General features: G+C 42.1%; 1 protein-coding gene across 13 annotated transcripts in view; it reads left to right on the forward strand.

Moving 5' to 3' along the window:
* The window catches only part of pnut (septin 7-like protein pnut), a 579,804-nt gene that overhangs the window by 521,644 nt on the left and 30,466 nt on the right, over nt 1-27,694 (forward strand). For 10 of the 13 annotated variants that reach the window (XM_076190980.1, XM_076190979.1, XM_076190985.1 and 7 more), the window contains 7 exons: nt 12,394-12,500; nt 14,485-14,585; nt 15,135-15,228; nt 15,466-15,624; nt 16,265-16,445; nt 17,182-17,344; nt 20,296-20,337. In XM_076190980.1, the coding sequence (XP_076047095.1) occupies nt 12,394-12,500; nt 14,485-14,585; nt 15,135-15,228; nt 15,466-15,624; nt 16,265-16,445; nt 17,182-17,344; nt 20,296-20,337 (847 nt within the window). The remainder of the gene's footprint in view (nt 1-12,393; nt 12,501-14,484; nt 14,586-15,134; nt 15,229-15,465; nt 15,625-16,264; nt 16,446-17,181; nt 17,345-20,295; nt 20,338-27,694) is intronic. The other 3 variants (XR_012966748.1, XM_076190984.1, XM_076190982.1) reach the window with 1 other exon arrangement.

Below are 27,694 nucleotides of genomic sequence, written 5' to 3' on the forward strand. Positions count from 1 at the left end.
AACACTTAGAGAAACGAGGTCTTCTTCCTGCTGAACAGAATCGGCTGCCTCTGCTATTGCCATTATTCACTTAATTGAATTACTTTATTTGATTTGTAGAGGGAAAGTACATTACGGTGTGCTGATAGTGGCGATAATGTGTCCAGTAAGGAACCCCCCCTCACTCTCTCGCTCTTTCTCTCTCCTCTTCGGTGCCGTGATGGTGGGGCGGGACAGGGGCCGAGCCGCCGGGGGGCGGGGTGGCCGGTCTTCTTAATGCGTTTGCACCGGCACCTTTCCCTAGGGACCATCTTGGTCTTTGTTTCCTCCTCCTCCACCCTCCTCCTCCTCCATCCTACTCCCCCTCCTCCTCCCCCTCTTCCTCCTCCTCCCCCTCTTCCTCCTCCTCCCCCCTCTTCCTCCTCCTCCCCCCTCTTCCTCCTCCTCCCCCTCTTCCTCCTCCTCCTTCTCCTCCTCTTCCCCTTCTCCTCCTCCACTTCCCCCTTCTCCTCTTCCTCCTCCCCTTCTCTTCTTCCTCTCCCTCCTCCTCTTCCCCCTTCTCTTCCCCGCCTCCCGCTTCTCTTTCTCCCCCCCTCCTCCCATGTCTTCCTCTTTCTCCTCGTCGTCGCCATCATCATCGTTACCGTCTTCCTCTTCTCGTCATCGTCTTCGTGCTCCTCTTCGTCCTCACTTTCGTTCTACTTTTCTTCGTCCTCGTCCTGCTGCTACTCCTGTTCCTGCTTCCTCTGCAACTCCCCCTCCTCTTCCTCCTCCTCGTCGTCCTCCTTCTCCTCCTCGTCTTCCTCCTCCTCCTTGGCCAACAACTTCTCTGCTCCCCTGGGAACTCTGACCAACTTTCTTCTTTCGCCTCTTCTTGACCGCTGCGCAGTTTCTTAATTCTTTCCATTCCTCCCCCCCTCCCCCAACTTCCCACTTTTACCTTTATTCCTTTCGTTTCGCTGCGTTAGAGCGTCGCTACTTGCGGCGGAGGTCGAGGTGACGTCAGTTCTAACCTTGACACCTGCGAGTTGGACCAAGGGCATGGTTCATTAAATTCCACGCTACAAAGTCCTCTGTAAGGGGTACCGTTCTAGCCTCCTGATAGGGGAAGTTCGCAATGTTAAACTGAATAGTCTTATTTTCCAAATATCATGTTAACCATTCCACGACTTGCATCTCATTATTTTTTCTCGAATAGAAACTAGTACTTACAGAAATGAATGCCATAAGTGTTTTTAGAGTTAAACATCACGCGATGAATATTCAGTTGTGTAATACTCAAATCCACGAGGAAAAATAAACATTGTAGAACAAATATTAATAGGGACTTTGATCAAAGTGTCAACAAAGTTTGAGCAAGGTTGAGTATCTGCGGCCGAAGCCGCCGTCACCTTTGCCCTATTATGCGCTGTAAGGGCTATTGGGGGGGGGGCAGGTAACGGGCACTGCTGGTAATGGGAGAGGAGTGCGGGATTCGAATCCATAACTAAGCGAATGCGATGTCAGTATTGTGTGAAATGAAATATTTTGCGTGTTGAGTCATTTAATTGTTGAATAAAAATAACGCAGCTTCGAAAGTTGGGAATCTTGATCCTAAGTTTTCTAGTTGCATAATAAGTGAATGTTCAAACGTTGAACATTCGGTATTTGTTCTGCGGTAATTTGAACATGAACGAAATCTAGTTATGATATTTCTAGACAGTTATTAACTCGTTTGCAGTTGGTTTAATGCATCTGCACAGAATTATTCTTGTTTTTGTTTGGACAGATAACTAATTAGAAAATTTAATATCTTAGGATTATTTCTCTCTCTCTCTCTCTCTCTCTCTCTCTCTCTCTCTCTCTCTCTCTCTCTCTCTCTCTCTCTCTCTCTCTCTCTCTCTCTCTCTCTCTCTCTCTCTCTCTCTCATCACCATCCACTCTTCTCAACCCAACTTCCTCCTCTTGTTCTTCATCTTTCTCTCCTCCTCCCACGTCTCCTCTCCCGTCTCCTCTTCCGTCTCTCGTTTTCCTCCTTTTGTTATTCGGCCAAGTCCTCCCTTCCCCACTTGTTTGTGCCTTCTCGCCCTCCATGTTTGTCTCAGCTCACACACGCCTCTCCCCTTCCCCCCTTTTCCCCTTTTCCCCACTTTTCCTCCTTCCCCTTGTCTCCTTCCCACTACACGCCTCATCTATATTCCCCGTATCCCTCCTCTCCCCTCCCCTCCTCTCCCCTCCCCTCTTCTCCTCTCCCCTCCCCTCCTCTCCCCTCCCCTCCTCTTCCCTCCCCTCCTCTTCCCTCCCCTCCTCTTCCCTCCCTTCCGCTTCCCTCCCCTCCTCCCTCCCCTCCTCTTTCCTCCCCTCCTCTTTCCTCCCCTCCCCTCCTCTTTTCCCTCCCCTCATCTCTCCCTCCTCTTCCCTCCCCTCATCTCCCCCTCTTCCCCTCGCTCCCCTCCTACACCTCGTCCCTCCCACGCCCCACATGCCCATTCTCCTCCTCCTCCTCCTCTTTTCCTCTTCCATCCTATTTTCCCCTTCTTCCTCCTCCATCCCATCCTCCCTGTCGTCTATCATTGGTACCCACACCCGTCTTTCATTTCTCGTTTTTCTTCCCCAGTTTTTCATTCGACCTTCTATTGTTTGCGTTCGTTGTCGTCCCGTCTCTTGCCATATTTAATTTTATTTATTTATTTATTTATTTATTTATTTATTTATTTTATTTCCTCCAATTCTCATCAGTTGCCCGCTCGTAGCAGTACTCTGAGAATTGTCCGTTCTGCTGCCAATTTGTGAAAATGTAGTTCTACACTCTGGTGTGTGTGTGTGTGTGTGTGTGTGTGTGTGTGTGTGTGTTTGTGTTTGTTTTATTCTTTCCAAAACCGAACTTCCCTTTTGTCCAGAGGGAGGGAGATAAGGAAAGGAATATCGTAGTCGTGCGTGCATTCAAAATGTACTTCAGTTACCCAATGGCTGTTGAAGGTTGGGGTGGTTCCTCTTTTCTGAATAAAATGCCCTGGCGGATGACAAAATAGTTATAGAAGACGCTTCTATCGAACGGGTTGAGATTTTTTAACTTGTGTGCGCGTGTGTGATTCACCATGGTCTTGGATCGCGTGTTGGATTCGTGATCGACAGCTATTTCCCTCCCGGAAGAGAGCTCAGAGCTCATATATGACAGATCTATGGGTAAAGCTGTGACCTTGCACACACACACACACACAACTCCCCGCCCACGAGAGTTGGAGTAACGACCCGCAGCGCAGCGATACTGAAATGATTTCGGCTCCGCACTGACCAAGGGAAAAGAGGCTTTAAAGTGCATGGCTCAGGCCGGCCGGCAGCCAGGCACACCCACACGCCCACGACATACGCACGCCCACACCATGCACGCGAGGCACCACGCCCATCTCCGCTGCAGCCACCCGCATCTTTCCTCCCGCCTGTCCGCTCACGCCTACGCCCACACCGAACTACTCTCCCCTCCCGTCCCCTCCCCTCCTCAACTAAATATAATTGACTGGCGTCTGAACTACTGTTATTTAATTGATTTTATTTTATTTAGTTATTATTTATTTATTTGATTATTTTTGCTGCTAAAGTACATGTATCATGTTGAAAGTACAAACGGTGTTACATTTACTCTCCATTTCAGTGTGTATTTTCACCAGGAATGCTTCTCTCGTCTCTGAATTTAAAAAAAAATGTACGAGTAATTGCATTGTGCAGTGTTGTAGAATGAATATGTAGAGTTTGGTCGCTATTTCATGTTAATTCTTTGAGAGTGGGGCGGAATCGTTGCATTCTTGAATAATTAAATAGATGTCTAACTGTGCCCTATGTTTCCTGTTCATAGTTCTAACATCTCGTCAGAGAAATTATTCAAACTCGACGGAGGAAGAAACGACGACGACATGACGTCATAATTCAACGTTCGTTCCTTCCTGGCTTCCTATTAGCTTTATCGTTGGACTAAGTCAATGTATGCTTGTGAAACTGTTAATAGTTTGCTTTTGTGTCGTCTTCTCAAGGCCACAGATGAATAGAATGTAGGTGACACGTTCATTTCCGAACGGGAATGGCAATTTAGACAGGACAATAGACGAGAAGATATTAACGCGGGAAAGAGAAAAAATTGACGCAAAAATAAATGTGAGGATAGATAGGAAAGGTGAAGTATGGAAGTATAGACGAGATTTGGATTTCAGGTAACCTGAATAGAGGAATTAGAAATTGAGATTCATCAGAAGGAAGGAAAGAAGATGGATGGAGGGAAAATGAGCAAAGAACACCAAATATTCATGTTATCATTTTTGTCTGGTACACTTTATCCCGACATTTTGGGGGTGGGGGTGGGACATAACTGGTACGGGGAGACTGCTAAAGACCATAACTGGTTTGGGTCTGGGTGTCTGGAAAGAAAGGAGACAAATCTAAGCAGTAGACAGAATTGCTGTGTAGGGAAGAAGTAGATATCTATGAAAAGAGGAGGTGACAGGACACAGCGAATAGGATAGAATAAAGATAGAATGAATTACTTTATTTATTTTCCACTGAAATTGGTCCGGGGGGAGGGAGGGTAGTCGGAAGGGCACGGGCCGTTTTCTTTAGCCTTGTGTATTCTACGTTTTCTTTTATTTTTTCTTCTTCTTTTTTTTTAGAATGTATATATTCTTTATATTGTCTTTGCATTGGTTTTGCGTCTTTGCCTCTCCTTCTCGTCTTCCCCATCCGCCTGTTTTGCGTTCCATGCAGGTAATTGACATTCAGACAACACATCCTCCCATACACACAACAGTACACTCACATAACCATACCTCACGCCATAATACATGTCCACCCCAACTCCCATTTACACGCCCATTCGCTCTCTCCCATTTACACGCCCACTCTCCCACTTTCCCTCCAGCCCGCCATTTGTGATCGTTGTTCGTTCCTGTTTGCAACCACCGCCAACGCCCTGGCCGCCGCCACGTGATAACATCGTACACTTTCTTCTCTCTTCTTCTTGTCACCCTCTCGAGCACATCCTGAACACTTTTTTTTTTTTTTTCTTTTCTTTTCTTGTCTCCGACACAACAATTGACTTCACGCCCGCCCCTTCGTCAGATACGCTGTGATGGGCTCCTCCGCGACCGGATTTACATGTTGCGGGGCCTTGTCAGGGCTCCCCCCCCCAAAAAAAAAAAAAAAAAATATCGTCCCAGTTTTCATGAAACGTGTTGTCAGCCACCACCACCTCGGAGTTTGTTTACGGTCACAGTGCCGCTCGGCGCTCGATCATAGTCAGCTGATTACTCGTTTTCTTTTATCACGATACACAAAAAAGTCCTTATACTATTGCAGTGAAGTTGGCGTGGGGCCCCTAAATACATTTAGGGGCCCTAGGCCGCGGCCCTATTGGCCCTATATCCGGCCATGGGCTCCCCTTGAGCAATTGTCACAATTTCTTTAACGTTTGCTCTCCCGTTCCTGCAGTCCTTTTCCAGACACTTCTTCGTGCTCTCTCGTGCAATCCAGTTGTTAGTTAGAGCAGTGGCAGTTTACACGACGGTTACACTAGTCAACGAAAAGCTTGCTGTCCATCTTATGCATTCGTTCATCTTATAACAAGTGGTTACAGCCTTACCTTGTAGAGAAATTCCCACCAGTCACGTAGAAGGAACTACAGCAAGCTCCACCCTCTATCCAGAACGAAGAATCTCATTGGCAGAGCCAGTGCCTATGCCACTTTCTCAAATATTTTATCCCAAATAACCTTGAACAACTCGGGATCTCTCAAAAATGCATATTTGAAGATCTTTGCGTACCTTATACACACGCACACACACTCACACATGACTAGTGGCGCAGTGGTAGAGTTCCCGGCTGTCACTACGGTGGTCCGGGTTCGAATCCCGCCCAAGACTGAAATAATTTCAGTATCGCTGCGCTGCGGGTCGTTACTCCAACTCGTGGGCGGGAAGTTGTGTGTGTGTGTGCGCGCGTGTAAGGTAGCATTACCCATAGATCGGTCATATGAGCTCTGAGTTCTCTTCCGGGAGGGAAATAGCTGTCTATCACGAATCCAACACGTGATCCAAAACCATGGTGAACACACACACACACACACACACACACACACACACACACACACACACACACACATTACATTACCATACACTAGGCAGAAGATATTTGTCATTCATAGAAAGTGGTAATTAAAAGGCTGACGCAGTGAGAGAGATTATATTATTATTTCTTAATATAGTCGGGATACCTCACATCCCAAAGCGCCTCTTGTGGTCATATATTTTCTGTTGGAGTATGCATAACTTTAGTATTTCACTCCATCACGGCGAAAAGTGTAGATATCAAGCAAATGGGGAGAAGAGTCTTCACGCATGAGAAAAAAGCAGTATTCAAACGACAGTTTGGTTGTTGTTATGATGTGCATTCCATAAAGTTTATCTTCTATTTCAAGATAATTTTATACTATAAAACATTTTATCTCTTATTACTGAATAAGTTGTGTGTGTGTATATATATATATATATATATATATATATGTGTGTGTGTGTGTGTGTATGTATGTATGTATGTATGTATGCATGTAAGTTGGGCGTCCCTAGGCTTGAATTCCAATCCAAATCCTCGAGCGTTGGACGAAAACCATTCCTAGGTTCGGAATCCAATTCATCCATTGACTAGTGTCGTACCATTATATTTACTGAGGATTGTGGCTAGTTTTGTGCGCTTTGTCTTGGATGTGCTAGTACCTGGGTTGTAGTCGATGGATTTTGTAACTTGATGTGAAAGCAATGATTAATTGGTGTTTTGTTTTGGGAATGGTTTTGTCAGAACGAGACGGCCTTAGCATAAAGGACATTGTAAATTTCTTATTAGAAAAAAATATTGAAGGAAAGGTAGAAACATTTTCAGAACGGAGGTCACAAGGGTACTCCAGAGGGGTCAGTACCACGTGGGTAATCTGCCTAGGCTGTATTGTTTAGGTACGTTATCCTTGGTGCGATTATTGTTCAAAACAAAGAATTAGTGCTCTAGACTCTCGTTTGACGATCATCGTTGACCCATGAAGGATCATCGTTGACCCATAATCGCATCAAGCAAAACGTACCTATAAACCGGAAAGGAAAGCAAAAGGTTTCGTTTTCTACACGAGGCATAATGATCTGGTAAAGATGTTGCAACCAAAATCCAGTAACGATGTCTGGAACGTGACTGGTGCGTCTAGTCATGGTGGTGGTAACCACGCCATCATTCGGTGGTAATGTTACATAGTCTCTTCGTTGCTTCAGCACAGTCGTAGATCACAGCTCCAACAGCTGAGGCTTTGTAAATAAACATAAATTTTCACGTCTTGGCAGAATTCGTAGTTGGTGTTATTTCACATGGACTAAACGAATGGCCTCTTTTTCTAGATGTGAATATGGGATGTAGGAAAAAGATGTTCTTTGTAGTCATGTAGCATCTAGTTTCTCTTTAACCAGATGTTAGGGGGTGATGGATTGCATAAACCTGACTACAAGGGGTTCAGAGATCGGGAAAGGTTTCGTAACAGTCTCCTGTCTTGAAGACCACCATCTCTTTCCCAGTTCAATTCTGCGCTTAATAAGTTCATCCGGGTTTTGCCAGAATAAAGACATCTGAAACCACGCCACAGTGTTGAAAGGTTCAGGAATCGAAGGGAACGGGGGTGGGTCATGTTAAGATGGGGGGTGGGGAAACTCGAGGTTAGGGTGGGATGGAAAACGAGTACAAGGAACGACCCTTCCAGGTAAATGGAGAATTGGGGTCAACGTTCGCAGAACCTAATAGAAGACGAGGATTGTATTGAAAGAGTATCATCCAGCCAGTCATCAAGTAATTGTAGTTTGGTGGGGAATGGTGCAAGCGAAGGAAGACGAAGTAAATGAGGAATGGTGGGAGGGAAAGGTGGCGATGGTGATGGATGTAATTACGTCGAGATGGGAGAAAGGCTTGTGTGTCAATTCATCTTTATAAGAGACACAGCAGGAACATCATCATAAACAAGTTCTTTGGGTGGACGTGAGTCACATTTAATGATGAAGAACGAGCCCATTGTGTAATAAAGTTTCTCTTAGCTGAATGGAGTCGTGTGGCCATAGTTAGCCAGACTGAACTCGACAGGAATGAATATATATATATATATATATATATATATATATATATATATATATATATCAAATGAATAAAGTTGTTTGGCGTTAGCGAATAATATATATATATATATATATATATATATATATATATATATATATATATATATATATATACATACATACATACATATATCAAATGAATAAAGTTGTTTGGCGTTAGCGAATAGACAGTCAGTGGGACAAGACTCGTCACCGAGGCAGTGTGCTGCACTGTGGTTAGTAACTGCAGTGCCTACATAACCACATGAGGCTGGTATTGTGACGATAGCAGGCCTGGGTGCATTTGATAAGAGTTTGTTGTAGTCGTGTAAGGAAAAATCTTCCGTGGTCATGTGGTGAAAGTGACCGTTCCCGCTTTGGTGCCGCTTGCTTGACGACACTGACACTGAAGCACTTATATTGTTCGTAGTTTGAGTGGATTTTTTTTTTCTTATTCATTTATTCATTTTATTTATTTATGTATTTATTGCCTTCTATCACGTCTTTCAACTTCATTGGATTCCTTATCGTGAGTGTGGATTATATGCGAGTGTGCATGTTATTCACCATGATCTTGTACCACGTGTTGGATTCGTGATCTTCAGCTATTACTCTCCGGATGAGAGCTCAGAGCTCATGTATGAGTGTATGACCGATCTATGGGTAATGCTGTGACATTACACACATACACACACACACACACACACACACACACACACACAAACTCCTTGCCCATAAGAGTTGGAGTACCGACTGGAAGTGCAACGATACTGAAGTTATTTCTGCCCTGGGCGGGATTCGAATTCGGACCACTGGATTAGCGGTTGCGAATGCTACCATTGCGCCTTCGAGCCGTGTGTGTGTGTGTATGTCGTGCATATATTGCGCATGTGCATATATGCATATATGTCGTACATATGTTACGTGTGTGCGTGTCTGCATTGTGGCTCTTGCATTCTCCTCATCTGCGTCGTCGCCGCCTGAGGCCGAGGCGAGTAGACCTGTGCGCTCTGACCTCGGGACGACCGTGCCCGGCAGAAGCTGCTTCGACCGAGAAGACCGGGCACCCCTTCCTTCGAGACCTTTTGCGACGGTGATCCGGCAACGACGACCTCTGGAGATGGCGAACCATGCGCGAGGAAGCGACAGGAAAGGGATAATATGCCTATTGAGTATGTAAGGTAGGAGGCATCCCCCGTCCCTAGCAGAGCGGAATCCTCAGACCCGGCGAAGCCCAGGCAAGGGAACTTCGTCGGGGCGAGGCTGGAGGGTTAGTGCCCCTCCACGCTTGCGTAGTCGTCGAAGGAATAGAAGGAACCGCTCATCGTCGAAGACCTTTGTTATATTTTGCTTTACTCCTCAAGATCCCAAGGTCGAAGGAACGATAGGACAGCGCGCGGATTACCATTACCGAAAACTACGCCATTACCAAACCATTACCAAGCCAGTACCAATGCCACGTCCGCGCGAGCCAAGGAAAAACAGGCTATTTACATTGCGGACACATCTTGGGTTAATTTTGACATGACCGTCGCCATTCATTGTTTTGACACTTTTTCGGTAACTGATCCGGGAGGATCAAGGTTTTTCCCTCGGCTGAATGAAATCGCCTGGCGTCAGCCAGAAGGAAATGCATCGGATTCGTCGTCGCCCTCGACGATTTGCATCACGAGGAGCGGCTCTTTGGGTCTCAGGAACTAAAATGATAATAGTAATAATAATGAAAAAAAAAAATAAAACCTTTGATGTCGACGGGGAGTTTCTTCAGATGTATAAAAACACCTGACGATACCGGAATTAGATGCTCGTGTGGTCACCAGAATGATCCTCAGTCGAAAGAGTGTGTGTGATTCCCCATGGTCTTGGATCATGTGTTGGACTAGTGATCGACAGCTATTTCTCTCCCGGAAGAGAGCTCAGAGCTCATATATGACCGATCTATGGGTAATGCTGTGACCTTACACACACGCACACACACACACACACACACACACACACACACCTCCCCGCCCACGCAAGTTGGAGTAACGACTCGCAGCGCAGCGATACTGAAATTATTTCAGCCCTGGGCGGGATTCGAACCCGGACCGCCGTAGTGGCAGGCGGGAACTCTACCACCGGTCTGTGATTCGCCATGGTCTTTTTGGATCACGTGTTTAACTCGTGATCATCTATTTCCCTCCCGGAAGAGAGCCCAGAGCTCATATATGACTGATCTATGGGTAATGCTACATTACGCGCACACACACAACTCTCCGCCCACAATACTGAAATTATTTCAGCCCTGGGCAGGATTCGAACCCGGACCTCCGTAGTGGCAGCCGGGAACTCTACCACCGCGCCAACGGTGTGTGTTTGTGTTTGTGTGTATGTGTGTGTGGGTGCGTGCATGCATGCAGTTTGTATATATTTAGCTGGTTGTCTTAACTCACTTGTAATGTACAGAAAAAGACCTATACTCGTGGGTCCCGTCTTTTACTGTAATCACATTAGCTTGTTTATTGTTTTGGTTTGGAATTTGTTTTAAGCTATTCCAGGAACTAATGCTTCTATACATGTTTTCCATCATATCCATGGTCTTCAGTTTGTTACAATGACGTGTGTGTGTATGTATGTATGATTCGAAATTGTCTTTGATCACGTACTTTATTTGTGATCGACACCTATTACCCTCTGGGATGAGAGCTCATGCACACATCTATGGGCAGTACTGTAACTTTACGACACGTAAATACTACCCATCCCGTACTGAATGGGGATAGTAACGGCTTGCAGTGTTCTCCAAATAATGATAATGGTGCTGTACTTGTACTTGATAAAGGAGTGACAAGCGAAACGTCGTGTTAATAAAGGCTCCTTCCTGTCATGGTGTTTTTGAATAATAATAATGATGATGATGATGATGATGATGATAATTATGATAATAGTAATAATGACAATTGTCATAAGACGAGAACATTGAACGACTTTTCCCGCGCCTGTTGTTGCAGTGCAACGAAAACACCGGAAGTGTTGCATTGATAGCGATGAAGATCTTCGCTCCGGTGACATTGTTTACATATTTTATTCTGTTTAATTCTTTGGAATTTTATTTAAGGGGGGGGCAGATTCGATCGGAATCCCGTATCGATCGAAACCCGCCCCCCCCCCTTAGGTAAGCAAAGTCCTTAAAGTCTCCTAAAATATGTTGAAAAGAGGTAAGTGTGTGGGGAGTGAGAGAGCGAGACGACCGAGACGACCGAAGGAAGAGCAGAGGGAGCCGGGAACGGGGAGAAAGTGAAAGGAGAAGGGCGTAGTCGGCTCAAGACGGAGGCAGTGAACGATGGGAACGTCTTTTTAACGCCTTCAATACCGTTCCGCTCTTCGTTGACGTTGTTGAAGCAATCAACCAAGCAGGAATCGGTTTAGTTCTCTGATGGACGAACTTTGGCATGATCGAAGGCTTGACCGATCACGAGATCTGAGTGATCGATCGGTACCTTGATCAGATCGGGGTCCACTTCTGAGCGAAATAAAAGGATAATGTGACACTTGGTTCGAGTTTTTGAAAATATATTGTGCTTTTTTGGAGTGGTTGTTTGAACAGGTGAACATTGTGTGTGTGTGTGTGTGTGTGTGTGTGTGTGTGTGTGTGTGTGTGTGTGTGTGTGTGTGTGTGTGTTTACCTAGTTGTATTTTACGGGAAGGGGAGCTATGCTCGTAGTGTCCCGTCTTCATATCTCGTTTTATCTAGACTGTTTTTAAATTCGTGTATTGTTTTTGCACACACCACTTTCTCATCTAACTTGTTCCAAACGTCTATTACCCTGTGGGGAAAGCTGTTATTTTCCAGGTCTCTTCTATAACTGTTTTTCTTGATTTTCTTTCCGTGTCCTCGTGTGTGTGTGTGGGGGGGGGTTCACATGTATTTACGTAACTGGATTATACGAGGTTAGAAGATCTGAAAGGAAAAGACTAGGAAAGACGAATGGTATAAAAATACTATTACAGGGATATTGGAAATATAATCCCGTAGCATATCTAGTTTAGACATAAATGTGACCGAAAAAAAATCGATAGGATTGTTATCCTTTGGGAAATTTTGACCAGTAAGCCGTCATTGAGAAGCTTAGAGAAAATGTACAAATATACTACGGTTAGAACAACGAAAAAACAAAATTGCGTTTTGCTCATGCTTGTGAGGGAATTACTCTGTACAGAAAGGTTTCTGTGCAAGGCAATGTCTGCAGAGTTGGTGCTAAGAAAAAAAACTGAACCCGTTTTCTTTGATTTGCAGGCGAGAGTGGCCTCGGGAAGAGCACGATGATCAATTCCATGTTCCTCTCGGAGGTCTACTCGGCGGATTATCCCGGCCCGTCTCACCGCGTCAAAAAGACAGTGCAGGTACGTTGTTTTATTTTTATTTTCATTTTCATGTATTTATTTATTATTGTTGTGTGTGTGTGTGTGTGTGTGTGTGTGTGTGTGTGTGTGTGTGTGTGTGTGTGTGTGTGTGTGTGTGTGTGTGTGTGTGTAAAACAACTCTTCCCAGACCCTCTTATGCCTTAACTTCTTGTAGGAATTTACCCTTTAGAGATACAATGCGTGTGTGTGTGTGTGATTCACCAGTTTTTGGATCACGTGTTGTACTCGTGATCGATAGCTATTACCCTCCCGGAAGAGAGATCAGAGCTCATGACCGATCCTTGGGTAATGCACCTTACACACACACACACACACACACACACACACACACACACACACACACACACACACACTACGAGCATAGCTCCCCTTCCCGCAAAATACAACTAGGTAAATACGCGCGCGCACACACACACACACACACACACACACACACACACACACACACACACACACACACACATGTGGTAAAGCACTGGCCTCACAAGCCAGAGAACCGGGGTTCGATTCCTCGGCCGGGCGGAGATAAGTTGGGTTTGTCTCCTTTCACGTGTAACCCCTGTTCACCTAGCAGTGAGTAGGTACGGGACGTTAGTCAAGGAGTTGTGACCTTGCTGTCCCGGTGTGTGGTGTGTGAGTGGTCTCAGACATACCCAGAGATCGGCAAATAATGAGCTCTGAGCTCACTGCCGTAGGGTGGTGTCTGGCTGTCTCGACAGAGACTGCAGCAGATCCGAGGAGGTGAATACACACACACACACACACACACACACACACACACACACACACACACACACACACACACACACACCACGATCATAGCTCCCCTTCCTGCAAAATACAACTAGGTAAATACACACACACACACACACACACACACACACACACACACACACACACACACACACACACACACACACACACACACACACACAAAACTCCCCGCCCACGAGAGTTGGAGTAACGACTCGCAGCGCGGCGATAATGAAAATAATTCAGCTCTAGGCGGGATTCGAACTCGGACCGCCGTAGTGGCGTCCGCGAACGCTACCACTGCGCCGTCGAGTCGTGTGTGTTTGTGTGTGTGCTTCAAAAGTATACTTGAGATGCATGGAACACCAGATGGTAGAATGGAGGAAGAATTCAGAACAATAGGAGCAGAAAGTAGCCCATTTCCGTTTAGATACAGGAAGCATGCAAAAATTAGTCGATACTGTTTCCTGAAATGTTTTGATAACTTATTCACAGCTTGTACATAATATCTAAAGGTTAAAAGGGGTGTTATAGACAACTATCTGTATATGTAGACTACTGTTGGGGCACACAAAACTACAGTATTTGATGTAGGGTTTGCTGGGTAATAGAATAGAATGTTTTAAGATGGTGTTGATAAGTGTCAAGGACAGTATAAAAAGTAATGTTAGAAGTGGTATACAAGTCACAAAAAGAGAGGCGTATGATTGCTTTACAAAGAAGTGAATGTGGAGGAAGCAAGACAAAAAAATGAAAGACAGGAGTGCGGAAACAAAAAATCCTGTATGATGTCATGTTGGATTTTTGTTTGATTATTTTTAACCCATGAATAATAATTTGAAACTTGGCATTTTTTCAACTATGAAAAATAGATGAAGTGTGGATGAATATCTATGTATATGTGTATGCAGTATGTAGTTACAGCATACACATACAGGGTAGTCCAAAATGAGATGGACAGTATGTAGAATAGGTTTTGTGTTTCGGTTATATGATTACAATGGTATTCATTATAACAATGATATTTACTATATTATATAAATTTTTATAACTACAATTATTCAGTTTCAATATATAAATGTTACCATTTACTGTCCATCTACTTTTGTATATGTAACCTTAAATGTTATAATTTACTGTCCACCTACTTTTGGACCACCCTGTATATAATAGGATCTATTCATAATTGTCGTTGTGATATTTTTTATAGGTGGATACAACGAAGGTGCTTCTTAAGGAAAACGGTGTCAATTTAATGCTTACCGTTGTTGACACACCAGGTTTTGGTGATGCCGTAGACAACAGTGATTGGTGAGAACTTTTGTTGTTTTTAGTACATGTATATTAATATACAGTCCAACTAAGATTTGTTTCAGTAAATCTTAGGAGTCATACTTAGAAATGTGTATTGATTTACTTGATATATAGGAAGAGAATGAAGTTACCTTTACCAAAATCAGTGTAAATATTCAGTAATAAAAGACAGATTCAAGGAGGCAACAAAAATTAGGAACAATAAAAGTTAAAGTAAAAATATATACAGTATATAGCTCAACATTCCTCAGTGAGTGCAGATTTGTCTCTTACATAGCTAAATACCTTTTTCATTGGGATGCCCAAAGTCCCAAAAGACTGCATGCCATTACCCCATTCTAGGCTACTTTTGTGAAGTATGATTTAAAAAACATCATGATTATTTGTTCAGTACTTGTCCAATTTCTTTGTGTTACATTCAGTGTAGAATATAAAAAAAAAAAGAGAGAGAGAGAGAGAGAAAGGCAGTTGTGATTAAAGTGTGCAAGCATGACCTTTGTGATTTGTCATGAGAGAAATGGAATATAATATTTTTCTGGTTTACAGCTGGCAACCAATAATAGATTTTATAGAAACTAAGTACGAGGACTACCTCAATGCTGAGTCGAGGGTCAACAGAAAGGTTATTGCAGACAGTAGAGTGAGTATTGTGCCTATTGCAGGTGTTATGAAGAATGTTTAGCTTTCATGAAGTAATAGAATTTGTCATAGTTGAGTTCAGTGATGGTGGGAGAAGAAGGAAATATTTTGTGTGGTATTGGACAGTTTGTGCACATTGAGGCAAGTGAATTAATTTAAAAATTTTGTTTTCAGTCTCATGTGTGAATATGAGTAACATCAAATTAATATGAACTGTCTTCATGTCTGTTCATTACAGGTACATTGCTGCCTATACTTCATAACACCGTCAGGCCATGGACTCAAGCCACTCGATATTGAGTTTATGCGGCGACTGCACGACAAAGTGAACATCATCCCTGTCATTGCGAAGGCAGACACACTCACCCCTGATGAGTGCCAACACCTAAAGAAACAGGTCATTATTCTTTAATCCCGTACTTGAGGTCTTGTACTAACATTACCTTTGTTTTAACATACTGTACTGTATAGTTTCATTTGTCTTTTTTTTTTTTCAATTAGCTTGTCATCTCCAGTTAATGTGAGACCTTCTTCTCCTCCTCTTTCTTCTTCTCCTCCCTCATTCTCTTCTCATTTTTTGTCTTCCTGCTCTTTCTCTTACTCCTCCTCTTCTCATTCCTCTATATCTACTAAAACTCCTTTGTATCATCTTGTCATTATTTCTCATTTCTCTTTCTGTTACCTCTTTACCTTGTGTATATCTCATCTTCATTGTCCATCTTTGACACCTTGATTTTCTGCCCTGTATCCTTGGTATATTCCAACCTGTGACAAATTTACCTTTTTGTTCCTGTGTATAGTCTTTTTCCCCATCCTTTCTTCCTCACTTGGCCAATTTTTCCTCAGAATAGTAACTCCTATGATTTTCTAAGCATTTATAGTCCAAATCCTGGGAACTGGACTAGTCTGGTAGACCTTTGTAGAACATATTGTTGTTTACTCGTACTGGTATTTGCTACACATACCAAAGATATAGATTTTTTAGAGATTTGTCTTTTGTTCTCAAATGGTGCTTAATTTTAATTTTCTCCCCTCAGGTGCTTAATGAGATAGCACAGCACAAAATCAAGATCTACGAGTTTCCAGAGGATGATAGAGACAGCAGTAATGCTAAATTTAAGCAGCGGGTACCTTTTGCTGTCGTAGGTTCTAATACAACGATAGAAGTTGAGGGGAAGAAAGTGCGGGGAAGACGGTATCCATGGGGTGTTGTTGAAGGTAAGTATGTGCCATACATACAATAGTAATCACCTAAGATTTGTTAGTTGTTGTCCTGAGAAACACACATTAGAACTACAGGAAAATTGAATATAAACATTAAGTGACATTTTTGATAGGATAATAGGTGTGTGTGTGTGTGTGTGTGTGGGTTGCCATATAATGAAGTGATGTGAGTAAACCAGTTCTTGCTGTCAGACCCTACTGTAGAAGTGTTGTATCTTGCTGCATTACCAAACTGTTCATAGGTAGAACTTGATTAGTATAACTATGTAAAGTAAGATGGCACTATATCTAGGTATATATTTATAGCGAAAGGCCTTTTCCTCCCTATAAGGGGCTGGTCAAATTGAAGCATACTCTTATCCAAAACCCATTCATTGTCCGTCCCATCTTAGCATCTAATAAATGAAGGGATATCCTCTTCCCCATGCCATGATTTTCAAATAAAAAATAATCCAGTGAGAGACAGTGCTTCCATACTATTCTTTGACAGCAGGTGCTGGTTTACCCCCACTGATTCGTTGTAAAGGGAAAAATAGTCCTCTCAAGAAAATTTATGGAACAGACAAGAAGAACTTCCTTTTGGCCCATGTCATTTCTTTATCTATTTACAACCACTCAATTTTCACTTAGTTTTTTGTACTATTTTCTTTGCTTGTTTTATTTTGAAACCATAAGTTATTTAATGTTTAATGATTTGTATACTGTAATTACATATGCTTAATATCAACAGTGGAGAATCTGGAGCATTGTGACTTCATACCATTACGTGATATGATGATTCGCACTCACATGCAAGACTTAAAGGACGTTACCAACAATGTTCATTATGAAAACTTCCGATGTCGCAAGTTAGCTGGAGGCACAACAGATGGCAAAGGAAAAATGGCAAACAAGTAAGTTTTTACTGGAATAGCCCCTTGATCTAATTGCACAACCCGGATCAAGGATTGTTTCAAACGAGGTTATTTTATTTTGTTACACAATGCACATTTAGAAACATGTATATGTTTTTTCACTCACCAACTCTGGTATGGTATGAATGTATAGGAGTTGAACTTTAGGCAGTTCCAGAATGTTAAGTTGTTTTTCTTGGGGTTGATTGCCTATTTCAATAGCAGAGCATGGCAGATTATTTTGTAATGTGTGTTTCGTATGTTTACTGTAGTGGAAACATACTAGTATGTAAACTAGGTGTGTGTATGATTTTTTTTTTTTAATTCAGTTTAAAAAGACATCTGTATTTTTGTTAAGAGAAATGATAAACCTTGATAATATTTGCTGCTGCTGTTGGTCATCATTTATGTGAAGCAACAATTTGTTCTGCTCAGGAGGCTGTACTAATAGTTCATCTCAGCAAACCTGACTAATTCTGATCCCATATTTGTATGCATGATTGCATTCTTTGAGTAAGGGTAAAATTTATACCATTTCTCCACAATTATATCTTGATTTACATGTTTTAAATTTCTATAATGTTGATGAATTAAGTAACTCCCTGATAAGACAAAACTATCAAATGAGAATGTCAAATAAAAGCACTTCTATTAAGGATTTCCTGCAGATGTACTTGTCATCCTGAAATGTGATGGAAGAGGAGTGGATGTGTTGCCTCATTAGTCTGATTGTTCTTCAACCTTGTGTTCAAATGCTGTGCCTCAGTTTGCATAGTGTGCTTTGTCCAGTATGGTTGAGGTGCTCTAGGTTTTTGTTTTGCATGTCGTAATCCTGTGTGGAAGTATTGAAACAGGTCCATTAAAATTTCCTTTTATTATACAAGAGGTACTGTTGTTCTCTTTCTTTTGCAAGAATGTATATGTGATAGCAATGCAATGTCCAATTACCTAGCATGCAATGGTGGGTTTCTGTTTTTTGTGTGAATATGATCTCTAAAGCCTGGAAAGTTGTTCAGTTTTTGGAAGTAAGGACATCATACATACATATACCAAAAGTCCTTTTACCCCTTGTAAGGGGTGGAGATGTCAAAGCATACACTCATCCCATATCCAAACCATCTGTTGACTCTCTCATCTTGGTACCTCACAAATGAAGAGTCGCCCCTTTCGCCCTCCACACTGTATGGTTCAAAGGCAATGCAGCAAAACACAGCGCTTCCACAGCAGGGCCCAACAGCCAGAGCTGATTTACTCCCCACCACCTCATTGTGTGATGACTTTCCCTTCATCCATTTGAGAAATTTACAGAGCATACAAGAAGAACATGGCAGAGAAATCACCATGTAAATGTTGTAAGTCAGTAAAGACTTTATCCTCAAATGATATTTTCTCTGTCAAAAACTGTCCGTAGCTGTCATTAAAAAAAAACAACCTTATTTCTTCATCCATATACAACGACTCTTCTTTCACTTTCATCTTTTTGCACTCTTCTAATCTCAGTAGACACTGCTTTAACATCCAGTGACCTCTTCACCACATCATTGGTCTTCCCAATAAGTTCATTCCAACCACTTCTTCTTTCCACATTCTTTCTGTTAATCTTTCCTCACTCATTCCTGCCATGTGCCCTAACCATTTCAACACTATCCTGCCTGCTAGCTTGCTTTCACCCCCATCTTTGCCTTACCTCTACATTTGTCACTTTATCCATCTTTGTTTCACATACCATACAGACTTCATCTCAAATATGTTTTGGTTCTTTGTTTCTACATCCTTCATATTCTTCATATCCACTCCATACATTGCTGTGGGTTAAGTCACTCACTAATAGAAACTTTTTACATTCATCCCCAGATGAGTATTCCTCATAATATGTTTCATTGTATTGCTTCTCTTACTCTGTAATTCAGCTCTGCCATCCTACTACTCCATTTAGTGGTTCATCTACTATAGCAGTAATATTCCCCAGCACAACTACATTTACTTTCTCCCAGTCCAAAATTCTTTCTTCTTATGCTCATTTTTCTCACTACTACTAGGGCAATATGTACTCCCAAAGGCCCATATCTTTAATCTTGGTCTCACCTTCACCCACATCATCCGCAATGACACTTCACTCCATGCCCTTGCTAATCTTATTATGTACCATCAGTGCCAGTCTTTCCTTGCCCTCTCCCTACTGCTGACACCCAACCCGCCATACTCCCAAACTGAACTTATTTCCCTTTCAGTTTACTTTCACTCAGCACTAGCACATCCATTTTTCTTCTCAAACGTATTACCGTACTTTCTTTTTGTTTTCATCTGTACCACATCCACACTTAGTGCATACATAATTAACATAAAGTATGAGAGTGATGCCTTGCCTATTAAATTATATAAGTTTGTTGTGTTTATTTCCATTTATAATTACACAGTATTATATATTTTTATTATAACATGAAAATTTACTTTTAATTTTCTTAAGCTTTTTATAGGTGCTGCAGTTTTTAGATTATTATTTACAAAAACCTGCATAGGGCTTGAATAAGATTTTGATGAAGAAAATATTTTTTCAGAGAAGACAATATAAATAACAGAAGTAGTGGAATACTAAGAGCATTTGCCTGAATTTTATGGATGTTTTTTGTTACGCTAAGGAACACTTGTTATTTTCATTTGTGTGCAGCATTTGGGACAAGTCATGTCATTCGTGCATCATTGGTGAACCTTCTTTGATCTTAAAACTTTATGTTGTAGCTCCTGCACATCTTAATTGTATATCACAAAATTATTCATTACTTCTTCATGCTTCCAAAAATGGTACTCAACCATATCCAATTCAATGCATACATCAGCAAAGGGCTCAAGAGCTTATGCCAACTATCAGGTTGTCTTGTCTTAGCCTTGTGAGAATGCCCACAAGCCTTCCTGTTTTAATGTAATGGCTAATTCTTGCTGTTTTGGCTTAGTTCATGCCCCCAGAGGATTATGAACAGTTTTGTTACTGTGTGGTAAGTCAGGACACCCTATTTTTTGTGTATTTTGCCAAAAGTTTCTTTCTTCTGCTCTCAGTTATGACCATTTTTGCGTGGCATGAACAAGGACTAGCAGGAGCATGGGAAACACGCATGGAAGCACCTGCTGAATTAATTGTTGTTTTTGTTTGTAATCAGAAATCATACATAATGGTCTTCATCATTGTTTTTTTATTCTTTTTTTTATTCTTAGAAGAGTTAGTATGAATACCAGATTGTATTATATAGTTGTGTAATATAATAAACTTAAACTATTTGATGAAAAATAGGAAAGAAAAAATTGGGAGATTATTATGTATGATTTTATTGCCCGCACCACCTTTAATTTGTTATTTTTTTTATATTCTATACATGTATTCATTTAATTATATCCCTACCATATCATTTGCCCTCTGCATGCAGATTTTGCACAGTACTTGAATTTTTTGTGCATGATTTATAGCCTCATCATCATTCTCATAAAGTATAGGTTTTTTAGTTCATGAATTCAGACGAGAATGATTATGTTAAAGGACAAAGTAATTGTGTGTGTGCACTATATGTGGTGTTAAGATAGAGAGTGAGTACTTTGTATGTTAATTTCTGCCAACATTGCATATGAGGTAGTGTCTGCATAAGATTTATGCAGTCACAATTTTAGCGATTTTTGAGACATCCGTAAGGGTCAGAATTGGCCTGTTCCTATGGAGAAGGGGTTGGTTGTGTCAAAGCATACACCCATCCCACACCCATCAAAATCCTTGCATCTTCTCTCCCATCACCTCATGGATGAATGGTCATCCTTCTACAGAGCCACGCTGCTCTGGTCGAAGGTATTGCAGCACCTCAACAGCAGGGCCTGATAGCTAGAGCTGGTTTACATATATACATATACCAAGGGTTTTTCCCCCATACAAGAGAGGTGTCAAAAGGCATAATTTGACTCCCACCCATTCCACCCCAATTCACTACCCCTCCCTCTCATCTTGGCTCGTCCTGGATGACGGGTCATCTCTGCATCTTGCCCATTGCCCTAGGTTGGAAGCAGTGCAGCAAGACACAGCACCTCCACAGCAAGGCCACTTCAATAAATCAGTGACCCACCCTCTCTGTCCTCTCATGCGGTAACATTGAAGATAAGGAGAAATCCCTTTGAGCTAGTTTACCCACTGGTTCATGATAGGGTAATCCCCTCCTCATCCTTTCATAGGTCATGGGCTTCAGCAAGGATGATGCAAGCAAGGTTATCATATTAAAGATAGTAGGGCAGGAGATGTAGTACATACCCCCTTACAAGGTGGGTAGCCAAAGTCAAAGGCATAAATCCACTCCCACCCATTTCATCCCCACATACTCCACTACCATTCACCACTCCTCCCTTCCTCCCTCCCACTTTTCTTAGCTCCTTGTAGGACTTGTAGTAATGGGTTTTAATTGTATGAATTGGTTTTAATTGAACATATTTAGGACAAACTGGTTTAAATTGGACAAATTTAGGTTCAAGAAGGAAATAGGCAAGCACTGGTTTATCAATAGAATGGTTAATGAATAGAATAGACTTATTAACTATGTAGTGAGCACTGAAATTATTGGTTGTTTTAAGAGAATATTAGATAATTTTATGGATAGGGATAATAGGTGGTAGTGGCTATAGAACTGCCTAGTGTAGGCCTTATGGTCTCTTGTAGTCTCCGTCATACTTATGTTCATAACAAATAAGAAAATGGACAGACAAGAAGAATATTTCTTCAGGTTGCATCAATTCCATAATCAATGTACAGTCTATCTCCATTCACTCCTGTCTTTTGCATTAGTATTTTCTTGCTTGAGAGATGTTCTTCTTGTACCCAGTGCTTCCTTTATTCCATCCATCCAATTCTTGATCTTCCATTCAAGATCATTCCATTGACTTCAGTCTTCCTCACTCATTACACTTTTTCTTTCTCATTCTTGGTGTGTGCCCATGCCAGTTCAACACCAGTCCAGTAGCCCATTTTTCCACTACAGACACCACCCAACTTATGAACATTCAGAGATACAAACAAAATTGTAGTTAATTTTTGTTTGGGTGCAAAGGCTGAGAATTTTGAGTTGAATGCCTCCAATAGTTCATGTTTGTGCCACTGTCCAGGCAGTGCAGCACTACAGCCCAGGTGCTGTCTGTTTACTTGCAAATGCAGTCAGATGTGCTGGGCTTTGGTCATACCCTGGAAATGATTTTATCTCGGAATACTGTATTCAGTGCATCCTTTGTTCATCATGCCTGGTGATAAGCATGTAGTGATGATAGTGGCAGTACTAAAAAGCATCAGGCTATCTTTATGGAAATGAAGTTGGTGATAATTAAAAGAACTAGATGGTGGTACAAAGATGATTCCATCTCCACATACTCCACTCCCATTTACCTCCCTCCCTCCCTCTTTTCTTGGCTCCTCCTGGATGACAGGTCATCCCTGTATCTCACCCACTGCCCTGGGTCAGAAGCAATGTAGCAAGACACAGCACATCCACAACAAGGCTGCTTCATTTAATTGGTGACCCCCTCCATCTCCGTCCCCTCATACAGAAAAAGAGAAGATGGGGAGAAATCCCTTCAGACTACGTCAAAATATCATTCACATATACTTCATAACCCCCCCATTCCCCACCCACTCCCTTCTATGTACCACAGCCTTTGTTTTTTGGCTACCTCCCTTGTAAGGGCGAAAAAGCCATTGGTATATGTATGTGTGTACAAAGATAATTAAAGTGGTACATACATACAATGATGAGGAAGAGGTAATCACTACAGGTGGAAGCAGGCAGGCTTTTGAGGCTGAAGGCCCTGGATGGAAGAATTGGTCTATGGATGACTGGATCATTTTTTTTATTACTTATTTGTGTTATTTATTACTTTATATGTACTTAAATGTGTGTAATAACATGAACTTACATAATACAATGGTGCTAGCCCATGAATAGGTACTTGTAGGGCCCATATTCTCCAAAATATAATTTTAGAAAGATACAAACTGCATTCTAGAATTATCTTGTTCATATGTTGGGTAGTCTATATTGTATTTCCTTATCATTCTCATGTCTCTGAGAAGATTTTGGTTTCTGAATATAGATGTTATATAATTTGTTTCAGTACATACACATAGCAAAGGCTTCTTCCCCTCACTAGGGATGTAGTCAAAGTCATAAGGTATAATTCCACTCCCACACATTTCATCCCCATGCATTCCACTCCCATCTGATTAGGGTTTCTTTCAACTGTCCAGATAACCATGCCTATAACTGTTCTGAGTTTGTTTAATTTCATAAGATCTAGCGTGAAGGTTGAAAGTCTTGTGTTCAAAATCTGACTGGTGGTGGAGAACATCACCTTGCATGTCATAGAGGGCAACCAATTGGGATGGAATGAGGAGACTAGAGGTAAAGTCCTCCTCTTAGACCCTCTTGTGCTTTGACTTTTTGTAGGAGAAAAATACAAAATGGTTGTCCTTAGTCCATAGATTGAGTATGTGCCTTTTGACTTTGCTTCCTCCCTTGTAATGGGGAAAAAGCTCTTGGTATATAGATTGATAGTAAACTGGGTCATTGAATGTGCATGGTTGAAATATGGATGAGAATAAAAAGGTAGTGATTGGCAATATGTTCTTTGACTGTTAACTTTGCAGTCTTAGCTATTATTATTTTCTTATTGAGAGCTCTTGGTGTTTTCTTCAGGGTTTGAGGTAAAAGGGTGTGGGAATAAGTTAGATGATGGTGGTATTGCCCTGTTTGCCACTCTTGTATAGTCTACTTGGTTTCCGGTATTTCATCCATCACAATTAGTATTACAAATTTTTGCGGCAGTATCATCCCAGAGAATGGAGTCATGGAGATGGTAAAGGAAAAATTTAAGGTCAGCAGTAGAAAGGCATGATAATGGAAATGAAAATAATATGTACATATACCAAAGGCTTTTTTCCCCCTTATAAGGGAGGTAGCCAAAAAACAAAGGCATAAAAACCACTCCCACCCATTCCATCCCTATCACACTCCACTCCCCTCTATAAATCAAAGACTTCTTCCTTCATATAAGAGAGACAGCCAGCCAAGGCATGCAGCCCCACCACCTCCCATTCCATTCTTGTCCATCACTTGTTTGTTTTCCTCTCCTCTTAGCTCATTGTGGATGAAGAGTCAAATTAAGAGTAAGCATCCTTTTTCTTTTGAGTGGAGATTAGTCTCCATTTGTGAAATGATGCTGTATGATTATGGTCTGTTAAGATATCTCCACCATATGGAGATTGTAAATGGGTGAATAGATGACAGCCTGAAAGATTGTTCATGTCTGCTCTGTAAATTATTTTTAGTGAATGAAGAGGGCAGAGGGTATGCTATATGATGAAGTGGTGGAATTGAATCAGATCCAGCTGCTGGGCCTATGAAGATTCTTACCATAAAATAATGGTGAGTGACTTTGTCCATAGGGATGTCGCTAAAGTTCCTAAGATATTAATTGCACAAAACATATAATCAATATCCCATACAGGGTGGATGGAGCAAGGGTGGGCACATTAGAATATCTGGGGAAGCCTATTGTTGGTTGTATTAGGGAAGATCACTGAAGTTTAGTATATTCATGTTGTGAAGTTAGCCTAGTAATTTGTCACCCCTTTGGTCAGCTGGTGGTGTATATAGGTTGACGTAAATTTAGGCCTCCACCCTTTATGCAGTTTGTCAGGTTCTTTAGTTGGGGTGTGTATCCTTGAAGTGTCGGTGGTGCTATGTAGATGTCGGTGATCTGCAGATTTCTTCATTTATATGGATTTTGTACTGCACCTGTATTTGCTTCTTTAGTTTATGTGATATTGAAGAGTGGTACATTTTCATAAACAAGTCTTGGAAGTATATCTTCATGTGTTCTGTTTACTTTGGTTTTGTAGTCAGTAACTGCTGATAGGAAAAGGTTGAAGGTACATACATACATACATACATGCATATACCAAGGCTTTTTCCCCCTTACAAGGGAGGTAGTCAAAAAGGAAAAGGCATAAAATCATTCCCACCCACTCCATCCCTGAATACACTCCACACCCCTCCACCCTCCCTCTTATCTTAGCACCTCCCGGATGACGGGTCATCCCTGCACCCTGTCCACTGCCCTGGGTCAGAAGCAGTGTCGCAGGACACAGCACATCCACAGCAAGGCCGCTTCCTCAAATCGGCGACCCCCCCCTCTCTCTCCATCCCCCCATGCACAAAAGGAGAAGACGGGGAGAAAGCCCTTCAGGCTGCGTCAAATTTTGCTCACACATACTACATTACCCCCCATCCCCCCACCCATTTCACCTCATGCATCACAACATCCTCCATATACAACCATTCTCCATTCACCCCTGTCTTCTGTCCTCTCCCGTCCTTCCTCAACAGACATTCCCCTCTTCCCCAAAGCCCCCTTCACCCCATCCATCCACCTCATCCTAGAACGTCCCCTCATGTTCACTCCCTCCACATCTGCCTTCCATACCTCTTTTACTAGTCTTTTTTCACTCATTCTTTCCATGTGTCCAAACCACCCTAATACTCTTTCATCAACCCTATCTCCCAACTCCCTCTCCACCCCTGTTCTCCTCCTCACCTCCTCATTTCTCACTCTATCCAGCCTAGTAACCCCTATCATACTTCTCAGACACCTCATCTCAAACACATTCAAACTCCTTCTCTCTTCCTCTCTTATGTTTCATCTTTCTGCCCCATACAGTGCTGTTGGCACAATCACTCCTTCATATAGTCTCCTCTTAGCATCCATTCCCAAATGTCTATTCCTCATTACACTTTTTAATCCACCAAGGCATTTACTCGCTTCTCTCAATCTACATTCTACCTCCACCTTCACTCCACCTTTTCCTGCCACATTTGCACCCAAGTATCTAAAACTATCCACTTCCTCCAGTCGCTCTCCCTTAATGCTCACTTCCAGTCTACTGCCACTTTCCCCCCTTGTACATCTCATCACCTTACTTTTACCCACATTTATCTTTAGCTTTCTTCTATCACATACTCTCCCAAACTCTGTCACCAACTTCCTCAATCCCTCCTCCGATCCTGCCACAAGCGCAGTGTCGTCCGCAAACAACAGCTGGCTCACCTCCCACTTTTCTCCATTTTCCTTAACCATCTCCAATCCCTGACCCACTACCCTTGCATTTACCTCTCGCACTACCCCATCCATGTATAAGTTGAACAGCCAGGGCGACATAACGCATCCTTGACGAAGTCCCACCTTTACCTCAAACCACTCACTCTCTCCATTTCTAATCCTGACACAAGCTCTACTACTCTCATAAAAACTCTTGACAGCTTCTAGAAACTTTCCTCCTATCCCGTATATCTGCATAACCTCCCACAGTGCCTCTCTGTCTACCCTATCATAAGCCTTTTCCAGATCCATAAAAGCCCAAAAAACATCCTTCCCCTTTCCTATAGCTTTCTCACATATCTGTCTTACCACAAAGATCTGATCTACACAACCTCTACCCGTCCTAAATCCACACTGTTCCTCACCAATTACTCCCTCTGTTCCTCTCCTAATCCTCTCAATCAAGATCCTCCCATAAGCCTTCCCAACTACACTTAAGCTAATCCCTCTGAAACTACTACACTCACACTTGTCCCCTTTTCCCTTGTAAAGTGGAACTATACAAGCACTCCTCCAGTCCTCCGGCACTCTACCTTCTCTCCAGCAAACATTGAATAACCTCACCAGCCAGTCCACCATCACTGTACCTCCTTTTTTTTTTACACATTCTGCATGGCATCCATCCAGACCAGGTGCCTTACCTGCTCTCATCATCTTGACAACTGCCTTCACTTCATCCTTCCTTATTTCTCCTCCATTTTCCTCACTCCTCACTCTCATTTTCTTAGCATTTCCCACTGCAACTATCTTTCCCTTCCTATCCTCCTTCACATTTAGCAACTCCCTAAAATATTCTGCCCATCTTCCCCTTACTGCCTTCTCCTCCATTATCATCTCTCCATCTGCACCTTTTACCTTTTCTTCTCTACTTGATTCGCCTCCTCTTCCTCTCTTAATTTCTTTCCAAAACATCTTTTTATTACTTTCAAAATTTTCTGTCATACTCTTACCCCATTTCACATCTGCTCTCCTCTTTGCCTCCTTTACCTTTTGCTTTACTTCTCTTTTCTTTTCTTTGTACCTCTCATATGACTCCCTCGTCCTATTTTGTAACCAATCTGTGAAAGCTCGCTTCTTCTCTTCTACAACCTTCTTTGTTTCCTCATCCCACCATTCACTACCCTTTCTTCTATTTCCTCCTGTCCTTCTTGTTCCACACACCATCTTTGCACACTTTGTGAC

Source organism: Oratosquilla oratoria, chromosome 9 (assembly GCF_046742065.1).
Source record: "Oratosquilla oratoria isolate Oo_2021 chromosome 9, ASM4674206v1, whole genome shotgun sequence".
NCBI lineage: Eukaryota > Metazoa > Arthropoda > Malacostraca > Stomatopoda > Squillidae > Oratosquilla > Oratosquilla oratoria.